We start from the raw sequence: 18,715 nt of genomic DNA on the forward strand, positions 1-18,715 counted from the left end.
CTACCAGCAACAGCTTCTCCTCCATGGAAGGGTAAATTTACTGTACCACCAATAGATTCTCCCTAGTAGCTATCTTCGTCATTCTTTACCACCATCTCTTTGTCTCTTTTTAGGCCGAGCTCTCTCGACAACCTGATTGGTTACTTTTGCACTCTATGCTCTATGCTGTATCCATCCTTTTTGAAGGTTAATGAAAAGTTTTTCTTCCCTCTAAAAAAAAAAAATCAGGGATGCAAATGGATCCCATTTGAATAGCCTTACAATTTGATGTATTATTTTCAGATCTGGGGTTTAAGATAGAACCGGAATGTGTTTAGGACTGATTTGGACTTATGTGGGCAAATTACTTTTAGTTTAGGACTTGGATTTATATTGACATTTTCTATTGGATCTGTTAAATCTACTCTTATTCGATCTCTTTATATTATATTCGACAATACCGTATAAAATTCAGGTTCCGATTCAGTTGTACTTGTACCTCACCAAAATATGTTTTGGACCATATCCAATCTTTTGCACCCTTATTTATATCCGGTCAAGTCCGTGGAGTAGTAGGTTGCGCTTAGTGTGAAGCACGACTGAGTCACAGACCACAATGACGAACTTTTTAAATGCCAAATACAGAGCCGCTGATTGAATTTTTTTTATATTTCTCATATTTGTCGGGAATTCTTAATAAAGGTTGAAACATATATATGCCTATCTAAAAAAAGGTAGAAACATATATTAGAAATACAATAATGCAAAAACCAAAAAAACGTAGAAATTCTCTCACTATTTTTTTTCTGAAAATATCCAAATATATTAGCATCCGTAAAAAATATAATATAATTGTACAAGAAAGTTGAAGAAAATAAAAGATTTATATAAAAAGTGTTTTATTGCATTAATATCGTGACAAAATTGTGATATATTAAAAGAAGATGATATTTTAAAAGCATCACCTTTTTTTTTTTAATGGGAGTTTATGCCTTTCAAAATGATCTCAACACATTAAAAGTTTAAAACAGCTACCAAAAGCGTCGTCGTTTTCTCGAGCTGATTTCGGACCTTACAAGATCCGAACCGTTTAAGAACCGAAACCAGAACCAAACCCCCAAAATCCGAGTCGAACAAACACGCGTCAGGCCCCGCTTGTGATCCAACCATAGATTCCGGGGGAGGGTATACAAGGAAAGCGTTGGCTCGGCCATGGCCATCTTGCTGGGGTTCTCCGCTGGGTCCCACAGATGCTCCCCCGGTAATGCCCAGGAAGATCCCGATCTCCTTTTTTCTCGATCTTGTCTTCCTTCTCCAGCAGATCGACCAGTGGTTTTTGAAAGAAGGCGTGGATTGAGAGGGTTGAGAGCGATGTCGGAGTGCTCGGCTTCGGGGAAAACGGCAGCACCGTCCTTCCGATCGTTGGATGGAATCGGGACCATAGCCGAGAGCCGTCGATACAAGGTCTTCCTTCCTCTTCCACTTTTTTTTTCTTGTTTTTTATTTTTATTTTTATTTTTTCTTTTTCTCCCAGTGGGGAATTGGAGAAAGGCACGGGAATGGAATTTGGCGCATTTTGAGATTTGTTCACCTTTTCCTTCTTTCTGTTTTTTATACGATATGCTTTTTTAATAATTGGGAATTTAGGATTCAAGAAGTTGGGGATTCTAGGTTTTTGGATGCGCTGTGGACGGAGCTCAGCGGAGGTTGCCCGAAGTGTGGGTGGGACCCACCCTGGATTAGCCTCTCATTGGATACATGAATCGGTTATCGGTGTCTCAGATCAGAGTGAGGTCCCATCCCCCTCACCAATCCGGCGGGTCTATTTCTCATGAGTCATGAGCCTTAAATGGATCGAATCTAGTTTGGGTGCGACTAGACCAAGTTTCCCCAATTCGGATGTGGTATTGTTGTATCCAGGCCCAGGCTGCTGCAAGGGCAGAAAGGATTGGTCGTATGGTTTGCCTTGCACGAAGCTCGTTCAGTCTTGTCAAATGAGCTCGGCAAGCCGAGTCACAAGCAGCTTATGCAGTATAAGCGAACGGACTATGAAAAGTAGATGTCGGTGTTCAACTTGGTTTGGCTGATATAGGTTGGTCAAGATGAGTGAACAATATTGTTTAGAGACAGTATGCTTGTGACCACCAGGTCACGGGTTTTATTATCATTGTAGAACCTATAGAAAAAAACATTTTGTTTCTGTGAACGAGCCAGCTTGAGCTCGGTTCGTTTGGTTGAGCTCGTATGATCTTGTTCTCGGCTCAGCTCGCCCAAGCAGCACGAACCAAGCTTGAGGTTGAGTCTGAATGTACATAAACCGAGCCCAAACAGCTGAGACTCGGGCTCAATCTAACTGTTGAATGTAAAATAGATTTCTCCCTTTCTAATTAGTGAATGCGACTCTGATGCAATGTTGTCAGTATCCTCTCGGACCCTGAATGGTTTTCCAAACAATTCATATGAATCCAGCGATACCGATTTTCAGAGGTGAATCGATCTGAATCTCCCAACTTTTAACCAGAGAAAGACATGTGTCAAAAAATATTAAAAAACTATTTTCGACCATTCAGATTTTTTAAAAATTAGCCGGTTCAGGTCATTTGTGTCTCGATTTTCTGCCGATACTGACAACATTGCTCTGATGGTTATATCAGAAGGTGGTGATACATATTTAATATGAGAGTAAACTAATCTTTTAACAACGAATAAATATGCTGCCAGCTATTTTTTCTAGTAATATTAAAGCAAGATGATCCTCAACTCTCTTATGTTTGCAGGTGTGGCTTTTAGATCAGTTTGGGGTACTTCATGATGGAAAACAACCTTACCCTGAAGCAATTTCAACTTGTATGTCTAATTGTTGGTTTTGGTACTTGTTAGAATTATCAACCCTTACCATGTGATTGCTTTATGGTACCTGTTATCTATTAAGGCTGATGGCTAACTCTTATGATGCGATTTCCTTTTTAGTGGAAAAGTTAACAAGCTTTGGTGCCAAGATGATTATCCTAAGCAATTCCTCTAGACGGGCATCAACTACCATAGAGAAGATGAAGAACCTAGGATTTGATCCATCCATATTTTTGGGGGCTATAACTAGTGGGGAATTAACATATCAATACCTTCACAGGTTAAAGCTGCATACTCTCTTGAAATTTAATATTTTTTTCATACAGTGCTTACTGTGAAGTGTCATTAGTATCACTGTTTTCATTATTACTGGTCCAAATTATTTCATATAAATCTATAATTTTCGGGTCATGTGCATGTTGTTAAGAAAAAAATATTGAGGGTGTTCCTATATGGAAAAATATTGTCAGTTCTCAGTCTATGTACATAAACTTGGTTGGTTTGCTTTGCTTCAAGGGACCATGCAGGTCGTTTCCAAAGGCTAGGATGGATAATAAGACCAAGAATCTTACCGGATGGGATTGGTCATTGGTGGATTCCGATTTTTAGAATGGTACCAAAGCCTGCATGTGATAATTGAGTCTTCAAGGATTGATGTGGTGAACGCGATCAATATGGTTAGAACGAAGAGGGAGAGCTCAACATGTGTCGCTGTAACTCCTGGATTCACTGTATAGTTGCGTTCATATCAAGTGTGCTTGGATTCCAAAAGCTAGTAGTCATGCAGCGAAGAACAGAGCCCAGTTAGGTGTTATTGGTGGTAGCAGGGTCTGGAAGGACAGACCACCAGATAGGTTTCCATGTGGATCTGATGCGTAATGGTGTGCAAACTCATGGATCTTGTACTCATAGGGGTCTGCCTAACCCCATTTTTCTTCCGGAAAAAAGGGGGAAAATGGGAAATGCTTCAAGTATGAAAGTTTCATAGGAGGGATTTGTCTTGTAAAACTTATCATTGCATCTCAAATTCTATGCATGTGATGTAAGGTAAAACTCTTGCTCTCCTAGTGCAAGGCTTGAAGCATCCATGCTACAATTGTCAGGAGCACAGATATTCTCTTCAATACACTTTTTATGTCATCTGGGCTTCTGTTTAGCTGTAGTTATCTTTGGAGAAAACTTGCATAAAATATTTTCTTTTTCTTATAGAATTTTGCATTCATTTTCATCACTTTGTATTTGTGAATTTGTAGGAGAGATGATCCATGGTTTGCAAAATTAGGAAGATCATGCATTCACATGACTTGGAGTGATCGTGGTGCAGTGTCTCTTGAGGTATGAAATATTGCAATATTCAGAATGAATTGACTTGCTGTTTAGCCTGCCTTAGTAGCTGTTGATGTGAGTGGTTTGATAGCATTAATCCCTTTACGAACCAGCTAATCTTCATCATATTTTTCACATTATAGATTTCTTCTAATATGTATACAACATTAAGTTTTCCTTTCTAATCCCTGTCAAACTGTTCTCTTCGGCTAGTTGCCTCATGCAGTTTACATATTAAACCGTGATATTTGTTGCAATTTCTTTGCTATGACATTCAGTTCTAAGCAGTGCTGCTGGACTATAAAGTCGTATTCAGGATCAAAACTGGGAATAAGAATTTATAGAGTTCCCCTTGTGTGAGATACATTGAAGCAGCAAAAGTGGGAAGTATGGAAAGGGGCTAGAGTTATGATGATAATATCCATCCGTGGCGTAACTTATGAAAGATGAAAAATGAGGGAACATTTAATGGTTTGACCTGTATTATGATCCTTCTACCATTTGATGTTTGCCAATGCTTGATTAATCAAATTCTATGTGCAACCTGAGAGCAAGCAAAAACAATAATGTGTTCATTCTTCATTTTGATTTGCATTTTTAAAATTTGTGTATGATCAGATAGGTACGCGAAAGTACTTATATGCCAATCTTTGTGCGCAATTACTCAAGGATAGAGTGTCCCTGCCTTCTTATCCGTCCATGTAACAGAGACCATCAACAATATGATTGTTGCCATATTTATATCTTGGTTAATATGTTTAGTTATGCACAAGGCATGATGTGTGTGTGTGTGTGTGTGTGTGTGTGTGTGTGTGTGTGTGTGTGTGCAGTTCTGTACCCTGAACTTGAATAAAATATTTCAAAAGTAATCAAGAAGTCCTATACACATAACTGGAAAAGAACAATTACTTGGAAGAATAGGATCAAGCAAAATATTGAGTTTTAAAATACATTTAATATCTCCACTAATTAAAGAACTGTGTCTTGTGAAGCAGAATGCTCCAATCCACAGGCCACAGCCAAGGTTTTCCCTGAAACAGATTTAGGCTGGATCATAGAACATATTAAGGATTTTTTGTCTTTTTGTTATGCGTCACTGAATGCAACTAGAAACCCCATTCTGATTTCACGGGCTTTTAGTGAAAGGAAATTACCAAAATATTAAGAGTAGAATCCTGCAAAAGTTACCCTTTTTTATTGTGCGTAAATTGCTTCTCTTGTCATGCACATGATATCCATTCCATTGGTACAGAAATTTTCCTAATACAAATGCAGCAAGATGCTAATACTGTGTTATAATATCGTGATACAGGGTCTAGACTTGCAAGTGGTGGAGAGTGTCAAGGATGCAGATTTTATTCTGGTTCATGGCACTGAAGCCCTGGGCCTAAGCACAGGAGATTCTCTTCCCATGGAGATGGGGGATCTTGAGCTTATATTGGAGCATTGTGCAGACAAGAAGATTCCTATGATTGTTGCAAACCCAGACTTTGTCACAGTTGAAGCCAGGGCCTTGCGTGTTATGCCAGGTATGCAAGCTTTCTTGCAATTGTAGCATATAGGTCACTTTTATTAAACTCAAGTCTGACTGTATTCACATATGATGTCATATTAGTGGCAGTAAACAAATGTCATTCCATTCATAAAAATACTTGGGAACAGTGGCAGAGCCAGGAGTCTAAACTAGGGTGGGCACAAATGCACAGTAAAAAAGAAAAAGAAAATGAAAAAAAACTAAAATCTAATTAAATATTCATACTATTAAAAATAATGAATATAAAACCTAAATCCTAAATCCTAACAAACATCATTCATATATAAATCATGTGGAATCAAATTTAATGTTGATTGAAAAGAAAAAACAAAGAAGTACCTAAATGCTAATTAAAGAAAACTGAAAAAACCCTAAAACCTAATGAAATATTCATGGTTCATGCTATTTAAAAATAAAAAATAAAAAACCTAAATCCTAAACAAACATCATTCACATGTATATGTTAATTGAAAAAAAACCCCTTAAAATTCTAAGTTTCTAACTAAAATTAAGCATGTAGAATCATGCTTAATGTTGATTAAAAATGAAAATGCAGAAATACCTAATTAAATATTTATCTCATTAGAAAACCAAAATCAATCACCGAAATACTAATTGAAAAAAAACACAAAAAACCTAAAACCTAATTAAATATTCATGCCATTTAAAAAAATTAAATATAAAACCTAAATCTTAACAAACATCATCCATATATGTAATAATTAAAAAAAACCCAAAAATTCTAAGTTTATAACTAAAACCAAGCATGTGGAATCAAGTTTGATGTTGATTGAAATGAAAAAACACATAAATACCTAAATGCAATTTTTTTTAGAGGTACTTAAATGCTAATTAGAAAAAAGGCACAAAAAACCCTAAAACTTAATGAAATATTCGTGGTTTATGCTATTTTTAAAATAAAAGCTAAATCAACAACCTAAATTTTAAACAAACATCATTCACATGTATATGCTAATTAAAAAAAAACCTAAAACCTAATTAAATATTCATTCTATTAAAAAAAACTAAATGAAAACCCTCAATCCTAACAAATACCATTCATAGTTTCATATATAGACTAATTGAAACAAAAAAATAACAAAACCCCCAAAATTCTAACTAAAATCAAGCATGTGAAATCATGTCTAATGTTGATTGAAAAAATTGCAGAAATAACTAATAAATATCTATCTTATTAAAAATACCTAAATGCTAATTGGAAAAAAACACAAAAAACACAAAAATCCCTAAAACCTAATCATTGATATGCAACTATTTAAGAAAAATTAAATAAAAAACCTAAATCCTAAGTCCTAACAAACATCATTATTAATTTCATATGTTAATTGAAAAAAACCAAAAAATCACCAAAATCCCTAACCCTAAAAAGGCACAATAAGAAGTTCGGACGTCCACTATGTTGGAGAAACCGTCAGATGGTAAACGGTCGGTCGTAGCCATGCACACAGGCAGCATGCCTGACCCCGGTCTGAATAGAAATTCAGAGAGAGAGAGAGAGAGAGAGAGAGAGAGAGAGAGAGAGAGAGAGAGAGAGAGAGGACCGTGCCTCCGTACGGAGAATGGTTGGAGCCATCATCTAGTCTGGTGGCATTCTGAGAGAGAGAGAGAGAGAGAGAGAGAGAGAGGACGGGGGGCGGGGCACGCATCGTGCCCTAGCCTTTGGTTGGGCCTGGGTGGTGCCCACTGTGACCTAGGGCAGCTCTAATGTGTGCTCCAGGTCAGGGTGCTCACTGCCCACCTTGACTCGATACCCCTTGGGGGAGTTTTTCAGGTCAGGGTGTGTTAAATTATGTATATATAAATATATATTTATACATATACTTATATATATATATACGTATATATATATATGAGTATATATATACATATTCCTCTTTTTGTTTTCTTGTACCCCAAAAACCTGATAGGGGTATTTTGGTAAATCCCTATGTAATCTTTTTTCTTTTTGTATATTTCTTTTTCTCTCTTTTTTACCTTTTCTTTAGAGGAGGCTCTCTCTTGTATTGGCATGGGTTTTTCACCCTCTTCTTTCTTTCTTCAATAATATCCAACTTATGACTTTTAGGCACTTTTCCCTTTAGTGGGTTTTGTATACACTTTTAGTGTTTGTGTTCTTGGTTCTTGGCATCACTTTTCTAAAAGGGTGGTTTGCTTTATTGGTGCTTCCACCCTTTTCATTACATGGTATCAAAGTCAGGTTGGTGATCGTGACTCTCTTCTTGTTGGTGCCTTGGGACGTGTGTCTCTCAATTTTGTTTGAAGAAAAAAAGGCTAATTTTGCATTCATGGAGCACGAATCTAAAGTGGAGCTCTCTTTTAAGCTCAATGGATCCAATTACCTTATGTGGGCCTTTGCTATGGAAAATCATCTAAGAGGTAAGAAGCTTTGGAATTTTGTTATGGGAACTACTCCCGAACCCTTCTTGTTCTCACCAAAAATGAAAGTGGAGTTGAAAAAGCTTTAGATGGTGATGAACGCATCAAAGCTATTAATGATCACCAATCCAAAGTAGAGGATTGAGAAAGTAACCATGCCAAAATTTTGGCATGGTTCATGAACAATGTTGACCTCAAAAATTGTGCCAACATTGCTAAATTTAAAAGATCCATTGAGGCATGGTTCTTTTTTAAGGGTATGTATACCCAAAAGGATCTAGCTAGACAATTTTTTTGTCAAGAAAAAATTAGATCCACTAGACAAGCAGATATGAGTGTTCGTGATTATTTTAGTGCTTTAACCCCTCTTTGGGATGAGATTGCTCTTTTTGAGCCTAAGTAGGTGGCGCCGGAAGATGCTGAGTTAAGAAGAGAACAAATTGAAAAAAAACATTTCTTCCAATTTCTCCATGGGCTTAGGCCGCAATTTGAACAAGTTAGGGCATCCCTTATTCATAGAAGTAAAGCCTTACCTATTGAAGATGCTCTTGCCGAAGTATGCCAAGAGGAAACTCGTCTTGGCATAAGTATTAAGAGTGATGAAATTTTGGCCATTACTAGGCCCAGATCAAATGTAAAAGCTTATAGACCTCTTCATTTTAACAAAAATAATAGATATAGAAAGGAAGTGATTTGTCACAATTGTAATGAACCGGGGCATATTGAGCCGGTGTGTCCTAAGCTTAAAGGAAAGGTGGCCACGGTTGGAGAAAATTCTCCAAAGAAGGAAGAAAAAAATATCAAAGGAGGAGATATCAAAGAAACTCTTAGCCATATTTCCGAAGTTCTCCAACATCTTCTCAAAACTACTTCATCTTCAACATCGGGAGCCGCCGTAGCCTATTCTTCATCACCTCCAGGTATGTGGATTCTAGACTCCGGTGCTTCTTTTCATATGACATCTCATAAAAACTCTCTTTCTAATATCTTTGTTGAACCCATATCCTATTATGTTTCAACGGCCGATGGGACATCTTTAAAAATCGAAAGTATTGGAACTCTTGATTTAAAAACCTCTCAAATTTTTTATGTTCCTAAAGTAAGAGTTGTTCCAAAAATTAATCTAAATATTTTTTCCGTATCTCAAATTACCGATCATGGATGCCAAGTCTCTTTCTCACCTAAAAATTGCACCGTGCAGGATCTCCAGTCAGGGAAGCTGATCGGGCAAGGCCATAGGAGGGGCGATCTTTATTTTATGGATTTTTTGATTCTTCCGTCCAAGTCATTTTGTAACTTTGTAAACGACAAAAGTATTAAAGTTTGGCATGAGAGACTTGGTCATCCAAATTTTGTTAAAATGTCTCTTTTTCCTTTTTTGGACAATACTTGTAAAGTCAAACACATGACCTGTAAAGATTGCATTTTTGGGAAATCTAAAGCTATTCCATTTTCTCAAAAAAATTATGTCACCGCTCGGCCATTTGAAATTGCTCATTTCGATGTATGGGACCTTCCCCTATTTTATCCAAAGGAGTTTTTTCATATTATGTGATCTTTATTAATGATTTCACTCGATTTACTTGGATTTACTTCTTAAATCACAAATCCAAAGTTTTTTCCTTTTTCAAAGAATTTCATGCAATGGTTAAAAACCAATTTCTAGGAAACTTATCCACCCTTAGATCCGATTCAGGAGGCGAATATATGTCCAATGAATTTCAAATGTACTTAAAAGAAAACAGAATTTGTCATCAATGTTCTTGTCCTAACACTCCGCAACAAAATGGTCTTGTTGAAAGAAAATATAGACACATAATAGAAACCACAAGAACTTTACTTATTTCCAAGAATATTCCCAAATCCTTTTGGGTCGAAGCAGTTCTAACCTCAACATATTTAATCAATAGAACACCATCTTCCGCATTGAAAAATCTTTCTCCATTTGAAAAACTTTATAATATGTCTCCCGACTACAAAAGACTAAGATTTTTTTGATGTAAATGTTATGTTCTAACTCACAAAAATGATAAACTTTCCTTAAAGGCAATAGAATGTATTTTCTTAGGTTATGGCGAAAAACAAAAAGGCTATCGATGTTTTGATCTATTAAATAACAAACTCTACGTCTCAAAAGATGTTACTTTCTTAGAAAAAGAAAATGGTTTTTCGCATAAACCAAATGAACATGTTGATTATTCTTTTTTGTTTGACTTATTGCCTCAAGAAACAAACATAGATGATCATGTTGAAAATATTGAACCTTGTGAAGAACATATTGAACCCCCGGTTAATGAGCAACGTGACCTTCATGAAAACTTAAATAAAAACATACCAAATCACACACAAGTTTATTCTAGGAGAAATGAAAGTAATCATCCTTGCGCTCTTGAGAGATTTTCTCAAAAATGAGTCAATTGAAGAATCCTCTCAAAGAAGATCAAATCGTATTTCTAAAATACCTAATAAATTTGTATCTTATGATTCTTTTTCTCTGAATTTTCGAGCTTGTTTGCTTGCTATTCACTCTCTCTATGAACCATCTCATTATAATGATGCTAAGCAGTATGCTCATTGGAATGAAGCAATGAAACTTGAACTAAATGCACTTGAAAATGCTCAAACATGGGAAATCATTGATCCTCAAAATGGCAAGAAATGCATAGGATGTAGATGGGTTTTCAAAGTAAAAACTAAAAGTGATGGTTCATTGGAAAGATTTAAGGCTCAATTAGTAGCCAAAGGATATGCCTAGGAATATGGGGTGGATTATGATGAGACATTTGCCCCTGTTGCTCGCACGACTAGTGTGCGAACTCTTATTGCAAGAGCGTCCATTAAAAAATGACCTATCTTTCAACTTGACGTTAAGAATGCCTTTTTAAATGAAAATTTGAGTAAAGAAGTTTATATGGAACTACCTTCGGGTATGAATTTAAATGGTAAAATTTTAAAATTAAAAAAGGCTTTATATGGACTTAAGCAAGCTCCTAAAGCTTGGTATGGCAAGTTTAGTAATGTATTAATCAATTTGGGATTTATTTCTTGTTATAATGACACTGCTCTTTTTGTTAAGAAAACATGTGACTTCATTGTTATTCTACTTTTGTATGTTGATGATATGATCATCACTGAAAGTGACAAAAAGGGGGTAAATGATGTTAAGTCCATGTTAAAGAAAACTTTTGATATGTCTGACCTTGGATTTTTGAGATATTTTTTAGGTATTGAAATGGCTTACTCCTCCCGATGATACATTCTATCTCAAATGAAATTAGCAGCAGACATTTGTACCAAGTCAGGTGTATCTGATGAAAAGAAAGTTGAAACTCCTGAAGTTATCAATGCAAAACTGAGACTTGAGGATGGTGTTCTACTTGAGGATCCAACCCCCTATCGTCAATTAATTGGATCTCTTACCTATTTATCCATCACCCGTCCAGATATAGCTCATGCGACTCATGCTGCAAGCCAGTTTCAGTATACGCCTACTTCAGTTCACATGGCGGCCGTGATGCGAATTGTGCGATACATCAAAAATACCATCTCCAAAGAGCTTTTCTTATCCTCTTCCTCATCTCTTGAATTAACTGCTTTTACTGATGCTGACTGGGGAGGAAATCCCAATGATCGTATCTCAACTACTGGTTTTTGCATTTTTTTAGGTGAATCTCTCATTTCGTGGAGATGCAAGAAGCAATAAAATGTCTAACTATCATCCACTGAAGCTGAATATCGGGCCATGGCAATGACAACTATGAAAATTGTATGGCTTAGAAGTCTCCATGGTGACATGGGCGTCTTCATTTCCTCCTCTACGAAGTTGTGCTGTGATAACAAAAGTGCGATCTACATTGCAAGCAATCATACTTTTCACGAGCGGACAAAGCATATCGAAATGGATTGCCATTATGTTTGAGACGAATATCTCAGAGGAACTATCACATTACCATATGTTACTTTAGAATATCAACTGGCTGACTTCTTCACCAAAGCGCTTTCAACTCCACGATTTATGTTTCTTCTTAGCAAACTTTCGGTCTTCTCCCCGTAAAGTTTGAGGAGGCGTGTTAAATTATGTATATATAAATATATATTTATACATATACTTATATCTATACATACGTATATATATAAGTATATATATATACATATTCCTCTTTTTGTTTTCTTGTACCCCAAAAACCCGATAGGGGTATTTTGGTAAATCCCCATGTAATATTTTTTCTTTTTGTATTTTTCCTTTTCTCTCTTTTTTACCTTTTCTTTTTCTTTTTTGTTTTACATATTGTAAGACCACAAGGGGCCCCACTCATCTAGTCGTTGGGGCCCCAACGGTCAGATTTATAACCGTTGGGGCTCCCAACGACTAGATGGCTGACCGTTGGGGCTCCCAACGACTAGATGGGAGCCCCCTTGTAGTATCTCCTCTTTAGTTTCCTCCTCTATAAATAGAGGAGGCTCTCTCTTGTATTGGCATCGGTTTTTCACCCTCTTCTTTCTTTCTTCAATAATATCCAACTTATGACTTTTAGGCACTTTTCCCTTTAGTGGGTTTTGTATACACTTTTAGTGTTTGTGTTCTTGGTATCACTCTTCTAAAAGGGTGGTTTGCTTTATTGGTGCTTCCGCCCTTTTCATTACAGGGACACATGCCCACCCTGGCCATAACATGGCTCCGCCACTGCTTGGAAAGTTCAAGAATATAGTTATATCTTCCTGATTTACTAAAAAGATGTCCATTCTACATCCAAAGCCTGGACTTCCTGATGTTTCAAGTGAACTTGGCTGAAAGTTAATAGCTGTTAGATCCTGACATGACAAAGAACATTCCTAAACATCAAATTGTGGTTCAGTTGAATATATGCATAAAATCATCTAAGCATTGACTGGAGTGTGCAGTATGCTTTTTTTGGTGCACTATGAGTGGCATTTTCTTGATCTTATTAGGTACGCTGGCTGCCAAATATGAAAAGCTTGGAGGGGAAGTTCGATGGATGGGCAAGCCAGACAAGGTATTTCAGTGTGATGGTCCTTTTTAACCTCCACTTCTCATGTCTCTATAGTGACTCGGTGACATATTACATATTTTAACTTATCCTTGTATTTGTTATGAATGAATCCACACAAGCACATAATCTAGCAACATCAAGGTGTTGGGATAGTGAGTATTGACTAGAATCTGCTAAAGCATTGATTTAGAAATAAGCAAGGCACTTAGATTTTTGTTTTTAAAATGTCAAAGCTCTTTCTCGTAAAGAAGTGCGATTTTATGGCATTATCTTGTTGAGTTTTAATAGTTTGGCTGCCAGTAATCTCAGGTAGGTGCTTTCTTGAAATTGGATTTTTTCTTTTAAATAGTAAATGCTACATTTTTTTTCTGGTTGTTTATCACAGGCTGCTAGCTATACACACACACACACAGAAATAACAACAATATTTGTAACTGTGTCACAAATAGCATTCTCTGGGATTTCTCAAAAGCAATTATTCAGGAGACTTTCAGAAAGTTTTCTTGGGAAAATCTCATCAAATTTAAGGTACACAGAAAAAATGTGAAAAAAACTTCTTTTTTCTTGGTTTTGTGATCGTTTGAAGATAATCTTATGATATTACTCATGGTAGTATCATGATTATATAAGTAGAAATCTGGAGATAATTTGAAATTATTGTGATAATGCTCATGCATTTTATTTAAAACTGAGAGAAGAGTATACACGAAAATTCAAATATTTTCTGATTGTTCATGCAGCACAACTATTGCTTAATGTAAATATATAAAAGAGAAAACGGGTATTGGGTGGCAAAAAAATTGACTCTTTATTCTAGATTATATTTTAGCCATATGTTTTGAGAATGTCACTAATCATTTGTTTGTCATTTGTATTTTTTTCTTTTAAAACAAGTGTTACATGGCACTTCCTTAAGTTTCAAAAACTGAATAGTTACCATTTACTACTATTCAAACAGATAAGAACACCCTTCTCTTCTACCTTGTAAGAAAAAATTGAACAGTTACTATTTCATTACCCTCGATCTTTATCTTTCGCTTGCTCTTAATAAAAAATCTTTCAGTTCATCTATTTCATGATTTAATCTACTCAAATCTGTATAGCTTACTTCCTAGATCCAAAAACCATTTGCATGCACCTTGTCAGACCCATCACCAGGTCTGAGCCTGACTTGAGTGACTTCTATTAAGTTTTGGATGATTAGACCTTAGTGGTGGTAATAGATCAGATTCATGGAACACATGAACTGTATTTGGCATTTTTTCTAAATTTATATGCGAAAACAAAAACTCTTTGACTTTGGATGAGTTTCATGCTTTCCATTTAGATATTGTGAGACTTGGAGTTTGAGTTCAGATTGATGCTTTAGGGTCGGAACTGGTTACTTCAAAAATCAACTTGAACCTAGCTTGGTACGAATTCTTTTCAAATTGTATTATTTACCGAATAGTGTTTACTGTATTAATTCTTTAGACCATCTGTTAGCTTATAGGTTAGTCCTTCCATCTAGAAATGGATTCGCATTCTCATTTATTACTGGTGGCCTCTATTCATTTACTATGGGTTGGATCATGGATCCAATAAGAGATTTGTGGATATATTCTAAATCACATTCCAAAATATATTTCAAGAAGGCAGAAAAGGTTTTCTTAAAAAAAAATGAAGTGTCTATTTTAAAGACAACTTTTATGATGATTAATATTAAAATTGCAACTTATCCAAAAAAATATTGAAATACCAAGATGAATCACTTGTATGAGATACTCAGCAAAATATTTTTTTTCAGTATAAAATTGTGTGATTTATTATTTATTTATTTATTTTCTTTTTTTTCTCTCTCTCATTGTTATGTTTCAATATTGAACTTCTATTTCATGTTTGGTTATGTTTTTTTCAGTTCTCATTAGTGCCCGTCCCTTTAGACGGTCCACCCTACTAGTATCATGTAAAGGCTGTTTGTCCAAATTTATAAATTCAAAAACCAATCTCCGAAGTTTCTAGGTGTAAGTTATTAAGCTGCATTATAATTCTTTGCTGGAACCAAAGATTAGACGTGCATATTTTGGGTTTTATTATCACCACCCTGATAAATAAATAAAAAATTTCAAATCTGCTTTCATATTGCTCAATGTTGGTTTCTTGTTGCTTGTTTCAGGTGATCTATGAGTCTGCTATGGTCATGGCTGGCAGTGATGCCGGTGAATGTATTGCTGTTGGTGACTCTCTTCATCATGATATAAGGGGTGCAAATTCAGCCGGCATTGAGTCAGCCCTCGTCACTGGTGGGATCCATGCTGGTGAACTTGGATTGAGCAACTTTGGGAAAGTTGCAGACATGAAATCTGTTGAAGCTCTCATCTCCAAGTACGAAGCGTACCCTTCATATGTATTACCTTCTTTTACATGGTAATTTCTCTCTAACTTGAACGAAGCAGGAAACACAAAGTGAAGGTGCAACCACAAGATTTCTGAACAAAGCTTTAATCTGTCCTGAGGAAAGTTTTCAGATGCTTCATCTGAATGTAACCAGGCAATTCATGGGGTATGCTTGTGCATGTAGTGCACGAGAAGTTAATAGGATCCCTTAATAAATCTAATTACGTGAGTCAAATGCTCATGTAGTATGATTTTGAAGTGTTTCTTTTTCTTTTCCTTCTTTTTGGCTTTTTTGAAGTTTTTGGTTGTCAAATGATGATTGTGACTTTTGGCGTTTGACAAAATGATAGAGAATTACTTGGACATTTTAACTGAGGTGTTCGAGGTTGTATTCGGCACTTGGACGAGAGAGAGAGAGAGAGAGAGAGAGAGAGAGAGAGAGAGAGAGAGAGAGAGAGAGAGTTATGAACCTCTTTAGAAGGCTCAAAATGTAGGAAATGAAGGTAAGATAGATAGGAAGATGAGTGATGGAAGAGGGAAAAAAAGAGGAAGGAAGAGGGGGGCAGCTAGCTCGGCCATAGGGAAAAAAAGAGGAAGGAAGAGGGGGCCAGCTAGCTCGGACAGAGGGAAAAAAAGAGGAAGGATGAGGGGGGCAGCTAGCTTAGAGAGAGAGAGAGACTTGGTTGGGAATTGGTTTGGGTTTAGTTAGTGAGGATATGGATGTATTGGACAGATTGTTACTATGAATCTCAAGTAGTTAGAGAGGCTAGAGTAGGGCAAACTCTCCAAAACCATTCACAATTCATGATCTTTTATAATATTGCATTAGAAGCAAACTCAAGAACATGAATAATGACAAGCTGAGGGCTTTGGCTGGACCTATATAGGTTGCACCCCTCTTAACTACCCTCATTACATTTCTTTATTACACTCATGCCACCAAGGCTCAAGTAGTACATGAATAACCAAAAGCCAAAGTAGAATTACATCTATGCTATGTCGTCCAATAAAAAGAGCCAAGTAGGTTAGCTGGTTAGTGAGTGCATGTAACGTTCCTCCACCCTTCAAGATTTGCCTTGTCTTCATGGTAAGTGATATGAGAATCTGGTCCCCATATCATCTTCTTGTTCCCTAATGTCTTCCTCGATTCCAAGGTCACTCCATTAGATGAGAAGCTTGATCATCAATTACCCATTGACTCTTCTTCACTTGCTAAGGACTTGGACTGTGTTGGTTGTTGTAGGTTCCTAAGGTCAGGAAGGGGTGCAACATGGGTTGGGGCCTCCTCATGATATGCTTTGATGAGAGAAACATGAAAAACAAGATGTACGTGTGCCTCAAGCGGCAGCTTGTGCTTGTAGGGCTACTTTGCCAACTCTTGTCTCAATCTCAAAAGGCCCATAAAATTAGGGGGCGAGCTCTTGGTACTTGGCCCTCTTTGATGTCAATTTTCCATGTGGGAGCAATTTTAACAGTACCTGGTCTCCCACCATGTACTCCCTTTCCTTATAATGTTGATCATATTTTTGTTTCATCCTATTTTGAGATTTCAAGAGGTTGTGCTTCAATTTCTTGAGAAGTTGGTCGCTTGCAAGGACTGTATCCAGTGCATCGGTCCAAGCGCAGGCTCCCTCCTAAGCAGGATTGTATGGTAGGAGCTTCCTCTTGTATAAGGCCTCAAGTGGGGTCATTTGGATAGCCATGTGGTATTCTGAATTTTAGTACCATTCGGCCCATGGTAAATAATGGACTCATTTCTTGGGCATGTTGCCAACGTAAAACCTCAAGTATGTCTCAACTCATCTATTGAGTACTTCGATTTGCCCATCCATTTGAGGATGATAGGTGGTGCTCATGGCCAATGTAGTGCCCTGAAGCTTTAAAAAAACTCCTCCCAAAAAAAGACTCATAAAGATGAGATATCTCACCATAGTCTTCGACATGCCATGGAGCTTGAAGACATGCTTCCTAAATAGTTCAGCTACCTCCTTAGCCGTCTAGGGATGAGCTAGAGTGATGAAGTGTCCATACTTGGACAACTGATCCATCACTACAACACTACAAGGATGATTTGCCTTGTACACCCATGGTAATTTCCTCCCAAACTTGCCTTGGAATGGCCAATGGTTGTAGAAGGCAGGATAGACTCATGGCTTTGTATTTGGCTCTGCATCACACTTCTTGGCATAGTTCTTGATGTCTTTCCTCGTACCTTTCCACTTTAACTCTTTGAATTCTCAGTTGGGTCTTCATAAATCCTTCATGATCATCCATAAGAAGGTCATGAAACTGATAAAGCACCTTTGGAATAAGTTTGGAGCCTTTGAGAAGTAGTATCCTCCCTTTCCATGTAAGTACCTCACTATGCAAGGTGTACTCAAGAAATTCGTGGGGTCTTTTTTGGATATCCTCTCTTAGTTTTTGGACTTGCTCATGTTGTGGGTACAACTCCTTCAGCTTTTCAAGCATAAAAAACATGAAATAAGACTCAATTCCCTATCTTCTTGTGAGAACATCTACCACCAATTTTTTTTGCACCTTTTCTATATTAAATCTCAAAATTATACCCCATGAGCATAGACACCCACTTGTATTGGAGTGACGTTGTGACCCTCTGATTAAACACATGTTGAAAGCTTCTATGGTTGATTCTAATGACAAAATGACATTCCAAGAGGTATAACCTCCATTTGGCAATGGTCATGATAATGACCAAGAACTCCTCATAGGTGGAGACTTCTTTCTTGCGGTCAACTTTCACAGAAGACCATAATGGATTGTCTCTTGCGGGGATGAAGGTTCGGATTTTGAAACGGGGCGGGGGTGGAGACCTTGTCCCCTGCCCCCGCCCCAGTCCACTGCCATCCCTAGTTGCTATAGCTAAAGTCGCATAAGGTATTATAGTATTTGATCATTTACAGTGGAAACGGTACATATCGTTTTCTAGCTGCAATTTAAGAATGTTTTAGGCGTCCAATCTTAATATTCTCTCTACCCCTTACATTTAAAGTCACATCCTATCAAAGCTTCACTGGTTCAACCATCATCAAAACTGAAAGAATGTCCAGACCCAACAACCAAAGCAAAAATTAGTCATTAGCACCCAGTTCGGAAACATATCAGGTCATGCTGAACATGAGCGTTTTTGCTCATGCTGACATCGTGGCCATCCGATTTGCATTTTAAAAAGCTCAAAAGTCAACAAAACTAAGTGGCATTCATCCAAAATACAAACAGACGG

General features: G+C 36.9%; 1 protein-coding gene across 1 annotated transcript; it reads left to right on the forward strand.

Annotated features, from left to right (window-relative positions):
* Positions 1 to 1,125: 1,125 nt before the first annotated feature.
* LOC149839005 (Haloacid dehalogenase-like hydrolase (HAD) superfamily protein) lies at positions 1,126 to 15,845 on the forward strand. The gene is made up of 7 exons (XM_090002203.1): positions 1,126 to 1,443; positions 2,757 to 2,826; positions 2,950 to 3,109; positions 4,083 to 4,164; positions 5,468 to 5,684; positions 13,037 to 13,101; positions 15,254 to 15,845. The coding sequence occupies exons 1-7, from the start codon at positions 1,192 to 1,194 to the stop codon at positions 15,506 to 15,508; spliced, it is 1,101 nt and encodes a 366-aa protein (XP_089858329.1). The 5' UTR covers positions 1,126 to 1,191; the 3' UTR covers positions 15,509 to 15,845.
* Positions 15,846 to 18,715: the final 2,870 nt, after the last annotated feature.

This window comes from Nuphar pumila, chromosome 4, assembly GCF_984573655.1.
Source record: "Nuphar pumila chromosome 4, dmNupPumi1.hap1.1, whole genome shotgun sequence".
Classification (NCBI taxonomy): Eukaryota; Viridiplantae; Streptophyta; class Magnoliopsida; order Nymphaeales; family Nymphaeaceae; genus Nuphar; species Nuphar pumila.

Coding starts and splice junctions, on each gene's coding strand:
- LOC149839005 (XM_090002203.1), top strand. CDS start 1,192: ATGGCCATCTTGCTGGGGTTCTCCGCTGGGTCCCACAGATGCTCCCCC. Junction 2,827..2,949: donor CCCTGAAGCAATTTCAACTT/GTATGTCTAATT, acceptor TTTCCTTTTTAG/TGGAAAAGTTAACAAGCTTT. Junction 13,102..15,253: donor GGATGGGCAAGCCAGACAAG/GTATTTCAGTGT, acceptor TGCTTGTTTCAG/GTGATCTATGAGTCTGCTAT.